This window comes from Cupressus sempervirens, chromosome 9 (genome assembly GCF_028749045.1).
Source record: "Cupressus sempervirens isolate cs-2001-9-10 chromosome 9, ASM2874904v1, whole genome shotgun sequence".
NCBI lineage: Eukaryota > Viridiplantae > Streptophyta > Pinopsida > Cupressales > Cupressaceae > Cupressus > Cupressus sempervirens.
Window position 1 is genome coordinate 641,996,560 of NC_143126.1, and position 19,236 is coordinate 642,015,795.

General features: G+C 35.8%; 1 protein-coding gene across 3 annotated transcripts in view; it reads left to right on the plus strand.

The window, feature by feature from the left end:
• The window catches only part of LOC149540373 (4-hydroxy-tetrahydrodipicolinate synthase 2, chloroplastic-like), a 43,465-nt gene extending 24,930 nt beyond the window's left edge, over positions 1 to 18,535 (plus strand). For 2 of the 3 annotated variants that reach the window (XM_089801465.1, XM_089801464.1), the window contains exons 5-6: positions 14,761 to 14,844; positions 17,503 to 18,535. In XM_089801465.1, the coding sequence (XP_089657591.1) occupies positions 14,761 to 14,844; positions 17,503 to 18,430 (1,012 nt within the window). In that variant the 3' untranslated portion in view covers positions 18,431 to 18,535. Of the gene's footprint in view, positions 1 to 14,743; positions 14,845 to 17,502 lie in introns of all 3 variants that reach the window. The other variant, XM_089801466.1, reaches the window with a different exon arrangement.
• The last annotated feature ends 701 nt before the right edge of the window (positions 18,536 to 19,236 follow it).

Genomic DNA, 19,236 nt, shown 5'->3' on the forward strand with positions numbered 1-19,236 from the left:
TATCTTGTTGTTTGATTTCAGAAGTTCTTTCATGTGGGTATGTTGAAAGGCAAGGTTTTATTGAAGAATGCTACCTGCACTCATGAGTGTAAGTTTAATCTGTGTAGTAAATTGTTCATTATATGCGTATGCATGCAACTAGATTGGAATAATGAAATTATTATAACTTGTTCTGCACCACGATTTCTGTGCGGTTATGCTTACTAGGATTTTTCCTTTTCCAGGCTTTTAAAATTTTAAAAACCAATTACGTGCATGAAATATGACTGCTTGGATGGTTAACATTTCTATGTAAGCTTTATGTGTGCTTGTCCCTGTTATGTAAAAGTGGGCCTAGTACCAGTTAAGGGAAAGTTTTGTCTTGTGTCATGGGTATGAGTAGATTTTTCCTGCTTGGACAATGTTAAACATCAAATATTCATGAGTATTTGCTACATGTCATTGGCATATCAACACTGCAATGTATAATTCTAAGCTACCGTTGCTGGTTCTGATGCTGATGCTGATGCGGGTGGGGGGTGCTGATGCACGGATTTTCTTTTTTGGGATTTTGGATGCATTTGGGTGCATCCATATATATATATATATATATATATATATATATATATATATATATATATATATATATATATATATATATATATATATATATATATATATATATATATGTATGTATGTATACTATAATTTATGTATGCAAAGAAATGCAAGAAATATACAAAAATAAACCATTCCGTAGCAATTAGCATATTCAAATTGAAATAACAGTAATGTTTAATTAGTAAATTACTCAAGTTCAAGATTCCAGTCCAATTCGAATTACAAAATCAAAACATAATTCATGGTTCAATGTTGATCAATCAAGAGTCTAGGCTCAAGATTTACAAATCAAATTCAGTCAATTAGAATCATAAGGATTTTCAAAAAAATCCACATTCTCATCATCTCCTTTTGCTGCAGCACTTGCAAGTTCATTTGAACCAAACATGGTTCCAATTGTGTTAGATGCACGTGCTATGATGTTATCAACATCATCATTTGTCATCATAGTAAGATCTTGAAGTTTTGCATCCAAGTTTGCACATTCAGGGGCTACGTCCCAAAGCTTGGTTGATCCTTCCTTGTATCCATCCTCCTTACGTGACAAAAGACACAAGTTGGTATGTATATAAACCAAGTCCTCAGCTTTTTGTGAGCCCAACCGATTGCGCTTCACTGAATGGATATATGAGTATGTACTCCAATTTCGTTCAGCAGAAGAAGAACTTGCAACCTGGATAGTGTTCATAAAATTTAACATACAAATGAAAAACAAATTAAAGAATGTTAAACACTAAACTCTAAAGTGTAGACTACAATTGTTAAATTAAAAAATAAAATGAAAACTTACTTGTGAGAGGCTCTTGATTGCAAGAGGTTGTAGATTCTTGAGTGGTTGATCATACATGTACCACCAGGTGATAGCTCCCATGCCATTTTGGTCCTTTATTGCATATGGAGAAAGTGTTAATCCTGAAGCAAATAAGCCAAATTCTAGCCTCACCTTTTTGTGCATTTCATCATCTGGGAAGAGTCTTGCAAATGCAGTGTGGCACACAGTAGCAACTTCTTCATCCGCATATGGCACAATTCTATCCGGCATAGCAAGTATTTCCTAGTACCTTGGAGATAAGGCATATAGGAGGTGCAATGGGGTAGTCATCTTCTCTCAACTATGATGAATGGTTTCCTCCACCTTTTTGCACAAAGCTTCACATTTTGTGGGTTGGTCTCATGTGCTTATATAGAAAAGCTTTACTTTTCCTACCATGGTGTCCATGCCATCGTACACATCCCCCAAGCAAAGTGCATCTATATCGGTAAAGTGTAGCATAGTCATGACAGGCTAGGTGAAATCCAATACAAATTGCACACGAGCCCACCAATGCTCATCGAAGACCATACCCCTAACCTTCAAGGCTCTCTCTGAATTTGAAGCCTTCCATACAGCCCATTGGTTACAAATAACCATTTCGCTCAATGCTGATCGCTTCTTGAGGATTCGTTTCACATCAACAGTATGAGATGCAAATCTAGTCTCAGCAACCTAAGCAAGTTGACAATAGGACAGCAAATATAAAGCAAAGTTATAAACAAAAAATAATTTGATAATTGAACATGAATATAAAACTTATTCAAAATAAATAATTAAATAAAACTAAGTAATTACAATTATAAATTTACCTTCAACAACTCCAGCTTGGAGAATGACCTGAATATAGATTGTGACATGTGGTGGTTTGTCACAAACATTTGTATCTCCTCTCCCTCTTGGTATATATGCTTCACCCAATCTATTTGGGTGCCAATTTGTTGCATGACCAAGTTGAGAGAGTGTACGTGCATGGTGTCGAAAAAATATGGTTGTATTGAGACTCAACCAAAACACTTGCACCCCTGCAATTCTTGACATTATCTGTGACCACTTGGACCACATTCTCACTGCCTACCATCTCTATTGCCTCGATAAGAATTCTAGAAGTGAATTGCGAATCATTAACTTGTCCTTCACAATCAATAGCCCTCAAAAACATTGTCCCTTTGGGAGACAATACAATCACATTTATCAATGGTTGGTTTCTTGTGTCTTTCCATCCATCAAACACAATAGTAATGCCGAAAGTTTTCCAAGATGTCCTAATTGGTTGAAGAGCTTTGTCTATAGAAATCTTTTCTTTTGGCAAAAGAGTAGTACGTACCTTTTCATATCGAGGGCTAATGTAATCAACTGGTGCTCTAGGGATGGCTGCAACCATTTCCTTCCAATATGGCGCTCTTACCAAATTGAAAGGAAGACCATTAGTATAAAGGCAGCGTGCAATTGCTTTATCAACAATCTCTCTTGCCTCCATTTTGAATGCTTGATCTAATGGATCTCTTTTGCGAGTGATAACTTCTACTCCTTCATCTTCCTCTCCCACTTCCAAGAATGGATGTTTGGAGGATGCAACATGATCGATGGGCACATTCCCTTTGCTCTTTGTGGATGAAGGTTTGTAGAAACTTGTTTTTAATTTGTTCACTAAACGATCAACAACTTCTTGCTCTTTTATAAATCTGGCTAACCATGCATTGCTCATCCTTTTTCCATCTTTGCTTCCCTTGCTCAATACTATTTCTTTACCTGTAGGGCCCATAAAATGAGCTTTTGACTCGAGAATATGAGTTGTTGAATGTTTTACCATTATAACATACATTGCATTCCAAATGTATGACCCACTTGAAACTTGTGATAATCTTGTGGTGTGTCTCCATAATGGAGATGCCACATCAATATTGAAGTTATCACTTCGTTTAGCTTGCACTGTTGCTGAACTTTGACCACCTGTAGTGGCCATTCTTGCACAATAGAAACTATGAATCTAATAGGATTTTTTTTTTTTGAATTATTTAAATAAATTATGAACATGAAACATAGAAGTGCAAATGTACGATACAAAAATACTAAAAAAAGATAGCTAACTGTGTTCTTTCATTTCTTAAAAAAATAAAATGAAAACCCTCGGACAAATTGTCTTCCAAAACTTGAAAAATTCATGAACACGTAAAAAAAAATCACTAAAAAAGCTCATGAAATGGATCAAATGCTTACCTTAGATACTTAGACACCCTACGAATGATCCTCTTGAAGAATAATGACCTTTTCAAAATGCCAAGATGGAGAGCAAATGAGAAGAGAGCCCAACTGCAAACAAAACAAGAGGAATGAGTAATGAATGGTCCATATTAGGGCCGTTTTAGGGTTTTGGGGCAAAAAGGAGACAATATAATAATAAAACCAAAATAACACATGTTATATTGTGTCACTTAAGTGACTTGCCGCCTAAAAATCTTGGATGCTCCATTGATTCAGCTGGATGCGTGACGGATGCTTTCCCAAGCATCCTGTGAGAACCCATAGGCAGAAGCCATGCTTCCTTCCCACCTCCCCAGCGCTTCCACAAACATCCACACATCCCCACGCATCCGCACTAGCATTTGGGCAAAACTAGCATGCATTGGTATCATAGGTATAATTGACCATTACACCAATATAAAGGCTTTAATGCATATGAATGTCTTAGTATAGACATATTCTCGTTGTTATGGTAGAGAGACATTTATATCCGTTTTCAGAGTGAGATATAAAGCCTTTTTTCTTCCATGAGTTGTCTAGGCTTAGTCCCATTGTTAAGCTCTCTCTAGAGATTAGTTTTGGCTACACTTATTTGTTTGTTAGAAATTTTATAGCATTCCTACATGCTGTTGTAAGTTGATGACTGAGTATCATTGACGTGCTTTGCCCTTTCACAGACATTATATAGTTTTCCCTTTTCATTTACAAACCATACCTTAAAATCGTGAAGCACAAGACCAATGTGGAGATTGCCAGTTTGGTTGAGCTTTGTCTCAGGTCAACCTTTTTCTCCTTCCAAGGGGTCATCTACGAGCAAGTTGATGGTGTGGCCATGGGCTCCCCTCTCTCCCCTGTCATCGCCAACCTTTATATGGAGCATTTTGAAGAGGTGGCCCTTTGTTCGTTCCCTCTTCAACTTAAGTGGTGGAAAAGATATGTAGATGATACTAACGTTTGTTTGGCCTCATGGCCTGGACAAACTAGAAGAGTTCCACCAGCACATCAACAACTTGACTCCCTGTATTTCTTTCACTAGAGAGTTAGAGTCTAACAACCAATTGCCTTTCCTTGATGTTTTGCTCATCAAGAAACCGGATGGCTCCCTTGGCCGTTGTGTGTTTAGAAAGGCCACCCACACCGACCTATACATTCACCCATCCTCCCACCACCATCCTAGCCAGAAAACTGGCACTCTTAAGACCCTGGCTCTAAGAGCCCACAGGATTTGTGATGATGATCATCTAAACCTTGAGCTCAACCACCTTCGCCAGGTCTTTAGGCTTAATGGTTATTCTCCCAGGAAAATTTCTAGGTCCCTCAACCAAGCTAGGTCCCTCCACCTTGCCTCCTCGACCCCTTCTCTTCCTCCCCCCCCTCATGCTTTGCACGCCTCCCTCCCTTTCGTGGAAGGCATTTCCCATAAAATTGCTAAGATCCTGTCTAAAAATGGTTTGCGTGTTGCTTTCAAGCCCCTCTTCAAGCTCAAGAATCGTGTCCCACCAATCAAAGACCCCACAGATTTGTATTCCAACTCAAGGGTCTACAAAGTGGTCTGCTCTTGTGGCACACCCTATATTGGTGAAACGGGCCGCTCCTTCCACACCCGTATCAAGGAGCATGTGGCAGATATTAGGCACGATAGGGTTTACAAATCGGCGCTTGCTAAACATTCTTTCTCGACCAAACATCACATATGTTTGGAGAACATGCAAATCATCTCCTACGACGACAACTATTTCAAGAGGAAGCTTAAAGAAGCCGTTGAAATTAATAACCACCCCATCAACCTCAATCGTGATGATGGATGGCTTCTCAACCCCTCGTGGCTTCCCATGTTGACTTCTAGGGAGAAACACCCTCATTGTGTTGGTTAATCTCTTCCTCTATCCGTACCTTCTTGCTGGGTTGCTCCCCCTCTCCTCGGTTCTTGTCCTCTCTCCTCCTCTCCTCTCCTCAGGTGCCCCACCCCCTTCCCCCAGGTTGGCCACTTCTTTTGCGTTTTTGATGATTCTTCCTCTCTCCTCCTCATTCTTTCCTATCTTATTTGTTTTCGTCTCTTCATGGGTGGTTTGATTCCCTTCCCCTTTTCTTTGGTCTTCTTTAGGTCCTTGTTGCTGCTCTCCTCCTCCTCTGGCGTTTGGGTCTTCTTAGTTGGGTAAATTGCACCCTCCTCCTTGCTTGCTCGCCTTGTGTGCTGCTCTTTCGTCCGTCATTCTTTTGTTGGAGTTCTTCCTTGCTTTTTGTTTCTATCCTAATTTTGTTTGCCTCTTTATTTACTTATTTATTTACTCTATACACACACACACACGCGCGCGCGCAAACATACTTATGGTTATATTTGTGCTCCTATGCGCATTCATATTCTTTTTTGCTTACTTGTGGCTATTTTTGTGTGCCTACCTGTTTGTATTTTTTTCTTTTTCATATATATATTTATATTTATATTTTGTTCAGATGTTCCATCTTGAGATTCACTATAATGAATATACTTGTACATATATACAATATATACTTGTTACATATATGGTAGTATATATCATATATATTTTTAGCATTCTCTTGTTTTTTGTTTCTTATATATATATATATATATATATATGAAAGTTTATTTCATATATATTTTTTAGCATTCTCATGCTTTTTGTTTCATATATATATATATATATAATTTTTATTTATTTATTTATTTTATATATATATTTATTTATTTACATACGTTAGATGCGTTTGGGGGTTTATATTCGTCTAGTTGTGTATAAGTGAACACTATATATATATATATATATATATATATATATATAGTCACTTATAATGTGTACTTATAAATTGGTAGTGTATATTTTTTAGTATATAGGATATAGAATATATACTTACACACACACACACACACACACACACACACACACACACACACATATACACATACATATGTTTGTATATATTTTATTTGTTGATATGTGTTTGTATTAGTTTTGCATGTATATACCTGTTATATATATTACACACACACACACACACATATATATGAGAGATTTGCAGGTATATACTTGTTTTATATGTATTAGATACTTGTTTATATACATACAAACACATACCATATATATATATACACATACATATGTTTGTATATATTTTATTTGTTGATATGTGTTTGTATTAGTTTTGCATGTATATACCTGTTATATATATCACACACACACACACACACACACACACACACACACACATATGAGAGATTTGCAGGTATATACTTGTTTTATATGTATTAGATACTTGTTTATATACATACAAAGTTACAAACACATACCATATACATACATTTTTATTGTCATGGCATTATTATCTTTGTTATCTTTCTTGGTGCTTTCACTTTGTGTCTTGGTTGGTTTAGTCTCTCCCCCATGTTTGTTTGTTTTTTGTCTTTATTTTATTTTACTTCATTTGTCTTGCATTGTGGCATGTGCAGTCCCTCTCTTCCTGGTCTCCTTTATTAAGTGACCCTGTGCCAAATCTGCATCTTACATTGTTTGACACCTCTTGCTCTCTCATCCTGATGATGGATCGCGTAGTGTGATTCGAAATGTTGATGAAAAATCTCTACACAATCTAGTCCAGAAACTTAGCATTATAAATCATGGATTGTGGAAATCTGATTGCATTAAACCATACCTTGTAATGATTTAGTCTTTGAATACAGGGTTCATTCATACACAAAAGAACATATATGCTTATAAAAGATAGAGGAGGTAGTTGCAGAGTAAGACTCCAGAATAAAACTAAGAATTTGATTTGCTCCATTTTGAACCATACTGCCCAGTCTCTTTAAGATCTTTCTTTATCTTGAAGGCTGTAACTTCTAACTTGCAACATAGGGTTGGGTAAAATTATCTATCCAGCTGATCCATAGGATGAGTGGGATACTATTTTAATTTTAATTTTAATGTTATGATTAGTCAATGTTGGTCTACACATGAAGCAAGTATTTTGATGCACATAACCCATTTGGTATTCTAATTGTGTAACAGCATATACAGAGTATAAGGCCAAGACTTTTAATTTACATGGCTCATGACATTCACACTGTAACTATAAGTGCAAAATAAATGTAATTCCTCGAATTGGCTGAATTGTCTCAAAGTCTAAATGCTTTCCTCAAATGGTAAGGTTGATTGGAAACCACCATTGGTGTTATTTCCCCCACTTCAGGTCAAGCTATCCTTACGAGAATGCAGCTAGTAGTCTATTCAGCAATAAGATGAGACTTCAGACAGCAAAGTGATGATGATGGATCAGAAAACTTTTCACAAGGTTTATATTCTTCCTCTACATTAGTTGAGCCAATTATTTTAATTTTATTGCTGGTAGCTCTCCACACTGTTCTTGCATCTTAGTGGTGATAACTTGCCATTTTAGCATTTTTATGGACTATACATGTCCTTGAAAGTTGGAAGTGTTTTCCTATCTACACACGACTTCTTTTTAATGATCTGTACTGTGGCATCCACAGAAACAATAAAGCGCTATATTTTGATCCACTAAGTTGCTTAAAGTCAATTTTGAGGCTGTAAATGGAGTCTATCTTATATAGCCAGTTGAATCCATCAAGGGATATTTCCACCACAGGTTGATCCATAGCACATACACTTAAATGTGGTCAGATTTCTTCATGCAGTCTAGAACTTTTATGAAACTTTTTGTTTTGCAATTGAAAAGCATAAATAGGCATTTTCATCTGGTTAGTTTCAAAATATAAGTGTAGCATTTGATAAAATTCTGTACAATAGCCCAAACAATTGATAAAAAAAATAAATGTTATATTTATAAGAGTCTCTTGAACCGACATTTCTGACCTGATCTTTTGATTAGTTTGCCTATGGTTGTTATTTTTCATATTTACATTGGTAGTCAATGCCAAAAATCTAAAAACCTATATGGATTTCTCTCTTGGTCGCTAGGTTAACTTGTTAGTTTTTTTTGTATGCATTTCTACTGAACTGATGCGAACTATTTTCATCACTCTCCTTAGTTAACGTTCATTTCCCTTTCTATCTATTGTGTGGTTTTCGTTGGCAAAATTTTTTCAAGTCTCCATGTTTGGGGTGAGTTTGAGCAAATTTTGGTCTCAGGGTTGTGCAGGCATTTTGATGCCACTTTTTCTTGGCCCCAATAATATTGGCATAAAAAAATGTCTCTTGCCAAGGATGATAAGAGCCTTTCAAAATGAGAATATTTTTTGTTTTTCTTTGTTTACCTTTTTTAAACACCTCATTTAGAATCTAATTATTATATTTTGTTAATTAATTTTTTTCTAAAAACTATTCAGTAGTTGTGAGTTGGCTTGAGATTGTAGGTAATTTTTATAGTTTCTTTGTATAATAGAATATTAAAAAAGGTTAATTTTATTGGAAGAAAAAGTGGAATTTTATTGATACCAAATTAACATAATGACGTGAGAGGAATTTTTGTAGCTGAAGTCCAATGGAAGAGTGGAATTTTAGTTTGGGAGAGAAGGATTGCGTGTTTGATGAAGTTTGTGAGAGTATCAAGTCTTGGGGATATTTTGCATCTTTGGAATTTTCCCTCTTGGGTAAATTTCGTATCTTTGAAAATTTTCCACTTGGGAAAATTTTGTGTCTTCGAAATGTTCCCTCCTAGGGAAATTATGCATCTTCTAATATTTTCCTCAAAAATTTTGCATCTTCAAAATTTTCCCTAATGGGGGAATTTTGCATCTTTGGAATTTCCCCTCGAAGGGAAATTTTGCATCTTCAGAAATTTCCCTACCTCATTTTCCCCAAAGATCCTGGGACTCACCCTTTGGGCAAAAGGAAGTGCAAATGCTTTAGGAGGCCTTTATTCAGTGGCAAATTAAGTAGTGCAATATTAAAACGGGGGGAAGAAATTGATAATTTTCCAAGTGATTTCCCTCTTGGGGAAATATCACATCTTCGGAAATTTCCCCACATTGAGTTTCCCAACTTTTTCCATCCTCTAAGGAATTAAAAGACTGATTAGTGGCATGAGGGCAACACCATGAACAAGAATAGAACAAGGAATCACCAAGGATTGCTCACATGAGGAAATTTTAAGGATACCATGTCTTGGGTCTTGAGAAAGTTTCACATCTTTGGAAATTTCACCACCCAACTATCATTCTTTGTTAATTGCCAAAAGCATCATACCTCTCCTCACAAAAAAAGAATAAAAAGAATGAGAGAGAAAGTGATGAAAATTCAAGGAAAAATAAATAAATAATAATAATAATAATAAATGGTTTTGAATTGCGACAAGATTAAAATTTGCCTCTACTTTGCATAATGATTGGTTTTAAATTGGGAAGACTTTTGTTTATTTTTGGTGTGATTTTATTTTCTGATTTTCCACAAACATAATTGTTTTCTCCTTTGTTTTGCAAGGTGAATTCGAGAAGGAGAAGGGCAGAACTGAAATTTATTCTCGGAACATCTTAGAAAACTAGAGTATTGTGATGATCAAGGCCTCAAGACCTCAAGTGGATGCTACAAGATCGCTCAAGCCCAAGAATTCAAGAGAGAAGAAAGTATTCATGTTCAAGCTCCCTACAAATTTAGATTGAAATCAGGAGGAAATTTCGGAAAGCACAGAGGACCTTGTTACATAAGGACATGCTCAAGGAGAATCAAGAAAGATCAATTTCATGGGTTCACGAAGGTGTAAGTGGTTCAAATCAATTCCATGAGGAGATTTTGAAGGATGGAGAAAATCACAAATGTTGGGGATACATTACATGCCAAGACTCCAAGCACAACATAAGGATGATGAGGTGGCAATTGGTTGCCTTCTCCAATCAGAAAATTTCAGTTTCAGGCACACTTAATCACAACGTACCACGTGTCCTATTTTCTCATTGGCTATCAAAATTATTATAATTTTCTTATTGGCCCATGAATTGGTGCCTTCATGTGATTGGTTGCAAATTTTGCAGCCTTAATTAGGGTTTGTGGGAAGAAATCTCGACCCTTGATCTTCAGATTGATCTTGGCCCTTCATTGTAATTGAGTTACTATAAAAGGCCAAGGCTTCTCATTTGTAATTCATTAGTTTAGAGATTAGAAGAGATCGGAGGAAGTAGAGGGCTAGGAGATTAGAACAGGCTAGCTAAGGGAGAGACTTGATCAAATTGTTGCTTTGATGCATTCAAAGTAATGGATAATTCATTGTTGGTTCTTCATGGTGGATTACTTAATATTGTTTTGTAGTATTGAATGCTTTTTCTCAATCTTCACTTGGATTAGATTTATTTTCATGTTGAATTAGTTTAGTTGAATGGAAGTTTTTGAGGATGTTTACTTGTTTGGCTCGAACAAATTCGGGCCACTAGCCTCTTGCCAATGGTAAGGATGCTCTTCGTGGTAAGCCGATGAAAACACTTCAATTGATGTTCAATCTTTGGTTTGCATCCAGATGATGAGATTGGAGAGAGTACATTGATGTGAAAATCATGTGTATTTCTTAGAAGCTTGCACTAGGTGGGTGGAGCCGATGGTAAGATTACACCTAGTAGAATCCAAGTCATCCATGATTCCTTGCATTCATAGTAGAAGTAGTAGTAGAATTTAAAGTCTAAGTTGAAGTGGAAAGTTGGAAAATCAAACTTTACTTTCATTGCACATTGTGAAGCTAAACCTTTAGAAGTGCAAGAGTTGATATCCACCAAATGAATAGTGTAATTCCCTCCATGATAACCAACATATCACTTCATAAAACTGAGTGAAGTCAACAATTAAGAAGGAACCTTGAAGTCATTTCATGATCTCACTTTGCAAGCTTAGCATGAGAGATGACCTTACATCAAGTGAGGATTGAGTATTTGGTGTTTCTCCTTGAAACATTAAGTTTTTGATTCTGCATGTTGTAGTGGAACAAAACTTACATCAACACTACCTATCCGAGTTATCATTTGGAAGGTTGTTTGTCAACCATCTTGCCTTGTCTTTTGATGTCGCAGTTCTCTGCCCTTTCAACCTGTGTGTTGGAAGCCCGCGTGTGTCACAACCACCTATTTATTTTACTACATATCAGAAGATATATAATCTCTGTTGATTAAAATTTCATTCGATTAAAACTTAATTATTCCTGATTGGTTTTAAGGCCAATGTTTGCCTTTCCTATGCTTATAGAAGCCATGAAATATATGCTTCTAAAATGTTTTGTTTAATTGTATTGTGCTCTTTTATTTGATCTTTTGGTATTCTTTCTTTCCCAGTAAATGCTATCCAGCCTTGTTAGACACCTTCATGTCTAGTAATACTTGCTGATTTACTGGTAGTAGTAGATACATTAAGATTATCTCTATAAATGTAATAACCTTGGCATCCCTCATTCATTTATACAAAATCAGACATAGGCAAAGATACCAGCAATCCACATTATTCATAAAATGTTCAATTTCCCTCAGTGCATAGCATACCACTCCTTTTATTAAATATCTCTCTTCCAAATTTGGGACTTTTCTTGTCTCCATAATTTCATTTTTCAAAATGAATTGTACTTGCACCTTTTGTTTGACCTAGCCATACACATCATGCACACTATATTGTGCAATCTTCTCATTGTCATGGTTGGTTTATAAAATAAGCTACCATTGATGTAGACAATTCAGGTTGCAGGCTTTCGACCCTGCCAGCTGGGTCTGGTTCTGGGCCCTCCTTAGGTCCGCATCTGTGCTGGGTTCGGGGTAGGTCTGCATCATGGACTGTGGTTGGACCCCCGAGAATCCACAGTCCATTGTGTGGATCCGCAGGGATCTGGGAGGACCACTAAGGACCCCGCGTGGACCTGCTACCCATGAGGCCAAAAAATATGTTAAAACACAAAATACTATATTTTTCTATTATTTTATTATGGTACAGCATGTGTGTGTGTGTGTGTGTGTGTGTTGTACCATTTAAAAATTAATATTAAACTATATCAAATTGCAGTTTACTAATGGTTCTGTTATACCATTTTGGCTGATTGCATCTTTTATTATTTTCAAGTAGAATTGCTGTTATCTTTCCTTGCTTGTACAGACTATTAGCTTGTCATACCAAAATAATATAAGATACAATCAGCCAAAATGGTGTAACAGTATCATTATTGAACTACACTTTGATATAATTTAAAATTAAATCGTACAGCTCATATATATATATATATATTCAAGCCCACCATCAATAAAATAAAATATGTGACACTAAATATCACCATCAATAAAATAAAATGTGACACTAAATATCAATAACAACTTAATTAATCCAAATCCATCACAAAACTGATGTAAAATATCACACCATATTGAAATATATATTGAATAACTGGAAACCACATTGGGCACTCAAGCCTAGTCTTAAATATTATTTCTCTTATTTATTTGTGTAGACACACACACCCACACACCCACACACACACACATAGCCTTTCCCACGAACCCAAATGGAACCCGAAACCGAAACCAGTAGAAAATCCCTTAAAGACGATCTAAATCAACTTTTAATTCTGCATGATATTGCTGGTGCAATTTGTGCCCGGGGAAAACATATGAGAAACCAGAATTGATTACCCTTATATAGAAATCAGTTTTTGAGGTAGCTAGTTGTGGTGGACAAGCAGCAGGAAATAATCAGTGACATGAATACTAACATTGATGGTTCGTTGTGATCATCTAAAAATCATAAAATGTCCCATAGGACATTTACTGTTTGCTCCCTTCAGACATTACCTGGTGTTGAATCATTGAGATCATTTATAAATAGGTGGAACTTTTGATTCAGTACTAGTGCTGTCCATTTGTAGGAGAGAGCTACAGAAACGTGGGAAACAGAGGTCCAAACTACGACAGGTCAACCAGCAACAAGTGAGCCTCAATCCTTACCAGCCACTACAAGAGGAAGCCTGGAATCACCAACCTCGTGGCTAGTGTGGCCCAAAGAAGCAATAGATTATTCATGTTTCCAAGTTTTATGTTTGAAAGTTGTCTTGTCTCTTTGTAAAAAAATAGTTTTACCTCTCTTTGTAGGTACTTGGTGCACTTGGAAATAGCACTTTTGTATTACATAGATCTTTGTAAAAAGTTAAAATGATAGTCATGGCAGGACTATAATAATGTCCCTCCACTGCAATTATTTTCTTCTTATATAGTAAGTGGATACTAGCAACATACGTGGAGAGGGACATTCTTTGGGTTGCATGACATTCCCCCTTTGTTACTTAGGAAATGAGGAATTTTGTGTCTTATCATGGCCTAGTTCTGTAAGTGTGGAAATCCTTCTGTGGTCATCTTCTGATTCTGTTCAACCTAGGACAAAGCCAAACCCTTTCAGAAGTATTAAACATTGAAACCTTATATGAAAAAAAGAAGATTGCTGACACATACACAAGCAATTTTGAAGATCTTGGTAAAGTGATATGCCTTGGAACATAAAAGTATTGCATTTTTCGATTGTATTTTTCTGGTGTCTTATTTCTTGTCCTTATCCATTACTGAGTAAATTTTTGTGGGAAATCATCAGCTGTATTCATTTAATTTGTTGTCACTAACGTTCCTGAAACTTGGGCCAACAGAGAGATGAGACTTATCTTCAATGGGATAAATGAACTCTCAAGGCCCAATTTGCTCCTGAGTTTTTTGATAAGATTGAAACTTTTAAGAGTCTAAGACATATAAGTTAATGATAATTCATAGGCATGGCACAAAGTTTCTGCTCACACAGATAGAATTCTAATTACCAGATCTTGGTATGCAGGCTAGGTCGGTACCTAAAAGAATATCCCTTCAGCTTTTAGCATTACAGAAGAGAGTTATTTCTTTTTCATAATTGATAAGACTGCTTCAAATGCTATCCATGTATTTGAATAATCCCTAAAGCTCACTCAATTTAGTGTGCAGTTAGAATCCTTGATATGCAATTATGCTGGACAACTTGGGCTTTTTGCATTGCCTGCTACCTTTTTGGGCCTTAAATATGTAGATATTGTTTTCTAGACTTCTATGTATTTGTGTATTAACTTTTGATTTTGTAGAAATGTATGTGCTCTTTATTTTCTTTAATTTGTTACTGCTTTTAAAAGGTTTTGAGTGACCACAGGGAGAGGACGAGGTGGCAACATCCAAGAGCAGCTGTTATGCAAGACATGCATCTTCCCATGCGAAGCATTGAACTGAAAAATAGGTCAGTATATTAATTTCTGTATGGCATCATCATTGAATTATAAGCTGTCATTGAATGTGCTTTCTATTGTGTAAGTTTTTGTTGGTGGTTTGGTTAGGGTTTACATTTGGATTTGCCAGGATAATAATGTTTTTTTGTGGGTTCTGAATGGCTGCACACACATAATATGCCAAAAAATAAATAAATGCAGGTAACAATGACAAGTTATCTCACAAAGTTTGAGCTCAAGATTGTGTTCGGCAATAATAAATTTTGAATGAAGTTTGGTAACGGAAAAACATTGAAAAAACGTTTGTGATTGAATTTGCCTTATATAAATTTAATTTAAAAAATATAAGCTATAAATACATAAATATCAAAAATAAAACAATATTGTGTCACATTTGAATGCATTATAATATAAATATGTTTAAAACTTTAAAGACTTAACGTACATATTACTTATATATAAATAATCAAAAGTCTAATTAAAATGTTTGAAAAAAATACGAAAATAGACTTCAAAACATTTTGAAAATAAAAAAATTGAAATCTAAATTTCATTGTTAAAAAACCGTAAAATTTTTAAATCTGAACATTAAAAGTCCTCACTTTCCTTTAGTCTAAAATCCTATTTGATCAATTATCGGGGTTATTAAAAAAAAAAAATCATCCTTGATATTTGACCGGTCTTGTGATCATAGTCTGTTTTATGATAGATTCCTTGACTGTCTTCTCTTGGAGGTGGTAGCCAAAACCATATCAATCACAAGTATCTAGGTAGTGTGGCCCTTGATTCAAGAGGAAAGTCTTGCTCCATCGATAATTGAGTTCATTGGTGGGAATGAGAAAACTGTAGGAGGTGCACTTTTTAGAATTTCTTTGAAGTTCATTGAATTTTGAACTTGATGGATAAAATTTGGCAATTTTTGTAACTTAGGTGGTAAGGATAAATGATAATTCAACTTCAAAGTTAAATGTCAAATCAATGCAAAGACACACAATAATCTTCACATGATCTTTATCGAAAGCATCAACATCATTACTCGGCTTGTTTGAACAAGAAGCAGCTGTGATGACACTCTCATAAGTTGCATCATGTGACAGCCTTCTCATATTGAAAAGAAATTTTAGCGAGCTATAAATAAAAGCATACAGGTTGGTACACTTGGAGCACCATCCCTACTTCACATTGAACCCCATGTGTTCTCAACTTGCTTATATAACTGGAGGTACAATTCAAATTCACGTAGACCTACTACTCATTTTTTTGTGGCCAACCAGTTGCACTTAGCTGGAGAACTTGCAACTGGTGTGTGTCCCCCAAATTCACTTAGCTGGAGAACTTGCAACTTTGTTGAGATTGGAGATAAAATCAATAAAAGATTTGCATTTATAATAAGTGTATTATAAAGCTGCGAAAGAGTGCGAGGATGCTGGTTTCTAATAAAGATGTAGACTTGGAATTGAATTTTGATTGCAAGAGGTTGCAAGTATATGCTTCTATTTATTTAGAAGGATGCTAAGTTTTTGCTTCCTTGAAGCTACATGAATTGTCAAACATAGACATAACAATTCCGAATTTGGATTTGGACAAGTATATTGCTTGTAGCCTTGTGCTCGCCACTAATTTTAGCCTAAGGTGGGTGTGAGAATCGGGTGTGCAGATGCTCTGATGCGGGTACAAGAATTGGGTGTGCGAATGTGTGAATTTGTTAATTTTGGAATATGTATGTGTGTGTGTGTATATATATATATATATACCAAAAATAAAATGCAAGAAATATACAGAATTAAATCATTTGATAGTATGACACTTCATCATTGATCAAGATAGATGCCAATTGATAATTCACAAATATTCAAATAGGCCATATCATATAGGTCTATGTTCACGAGACTGGATTTTTTGGAAATGAGTCCAAAAGGGATCAATAAAATTAATTCTGAAATGTATCTCAACAAGACTAATGAATCTCTCATTAGCTTTCAAAGTCTGCTATTATTAATATTGTGTTGAGATTCATTCTAGCAAAATGAACTACGTCAGCTCTTAAGAAACTCCTAAATCTTTTTGGAGAGTTCTACTGCATTGTAAATCTCTGTTCTTGTCTTAGCAACATTGGGATATGGTTCATGTAGTGTCAAATGTTTTCCTCATCAGTTCTCCATACGACTGTTCTCTTGGTCTCGTTTTTAATTACAGACATTCTGCCTAGGTATCTTTTACCACATGTTTTAAGTTATTTTTTAAAAGTCGAAGTCAACTTTTGGCATTTTTTACTGTTCTGGCCCCTGGATGCGTCCACATGCATGGGGATGCCCACAGGGAGCGTTACGACTCCCTGTGGATGTGCTGGATGCGCATCCATGCACATTCACAGGAAGTTGTAATGCTCCCTGTGAGCATCCACGAGCATCAGAATAAGCACTAGCATCCGAACACAATTAGAGCCGGGGCATCTGGGAGAGCAACCAGTAACTAAGAAATTTTTAGCAATAAAAATATCTTTGTGCTGTAATATTTGAGTGACAAAAGAAATGCTAGGAGATGTGAGGGTGTGTTTTGCTTGTTTTAGCAATCAATAATGATTCTTTGCATCTGTCTGGAAATTGATTTTCTCAGGTTTTTTTTGCAGCTATTGGAGCCTTTATTTATTTTTTTGTTGGCTTCTGCAGCACTCCTGTTGATGAAATAAAGAAGCTAAGTTTGATTACAGCAATCAAAACTCCATATTTACCAGATGGACGATTTGATCTTCAAGCTTATGATTCTCTGATACATAAGCAAATTCAAGACGGGGTGGAGGGTGTCATTGTTGGGGGAACAACTGGTGAAGGACAACTGATGAGCTGGGATGAACATATTATGCTTATTGGACACACTGTCAATTGTTTTGGTGAGGCAATTAAAGTGATAGGAAATACAGGAAGCAATTCAACAGGAGAGGCGATCCATGCAACAGAGCAAGGATTCGCAGTAGGAATGCATGCTGCTCTCCATATAAATCCTTACTATGGAAAAACATCAGTTGAAGGGTTAGTTCTACATTTCAAGAGTGTGCTTTGTATGGGTCCAACTATCATATATAATGTCCCTGGCAGGACAGGACAGGATATTCCTCCTGTTGTAATACATGGGCTTGCTGATAGTCCAAATTTTGCAGGTATTAAAGAATGTGTAGGGAATGACCGTGTGAAAGGCTATACAGAGACTGGCATTGCTGTTTGGAGTGGCAATGATGATCAGTGCCATGATGCAAGGTGGGACTGTGGAGCCAAAGGTGTAATTTCTGTTACAAGTAACTTGGTTCCAGGTTTGATACATGATTTAATGTTCAACGGAAGAGATGAGACTTTGAACAAAAAGTTACTACCATTGATGGATTGGCTCTTCTGTGAGCCCAATCCTATTGGTCTTAATACAGCTCTCGCACAACTTGGTGTAATAAGACCTATATTTAGGTTGCCTTATGCACCGCTTCCATTGGACAAGAGGATTGAGTTCTGTAATATTGTTAAAGCTATTGGCCGTGAATTTTTTGTTGGAGATAAAGATGTTGAAGTTCTAGACAATGACGATTTCATTGTCTTAGGTCGGTATTAGAGATTTCCAGGTTCATTTTCAAACACGACTTCAAATATATAGATATGTATGCTTAATCAGATTTGCCATAAATTTTAAAAAATTATTTGCAATTTTTATTTTCAATTTTTATAGAGGCATGAGTGGACCATTATAATTGTTAAAGTTTTTATTCCTGCTGAAACTGCCTCCTGGGATAGGTAATCGGATATGGTCAGTCCAAACAAGTTATAATTGATATACTGTTTGAAGAGGAAGTTACTATGATTATTGATTAATTTTATTGAGTTTCTAATTTATTTACAAGTTCCAGTTTATCTTGATGCCGTGGTTGATTGGCTTGCAGTGAAGCCAATACACTAAAATGAGATCTCAAGTTGACACTTGCGTTTTTATGTAAAGCAGCTTTCTTATGATTGGAAGCCATATAATCTGTAAAAGTCAAGTCTAGCATATGTACTGTGTGCTGTGCCAGAATTATTTAGCTTACATATGCTTCTATCTCTATATGTCTAACTCGTTTCTCCGTTGAGATAAGAAAAAGAAGAAACATTATTCGTACAAGCTTCAGCTGTAACATATTACTGCTCTGCAATTTTACCGAACTGAAAATGTTATTCCTATCATTGATTAAACACAAGCCGCAAGTGATTACAATATCCACTATATCACTACTGTGAATACATTTTACTGAACAATGTTACATTAACCAATATATTTATAAAATTGCAGTAAAATTATCATGAGTTAAAAATGGGCAAACCTATAGTATATTTGTTTTTTTGTTGAGAAAATAGTAGGTAAAGAGTTTGAATTTGAATCTTTTA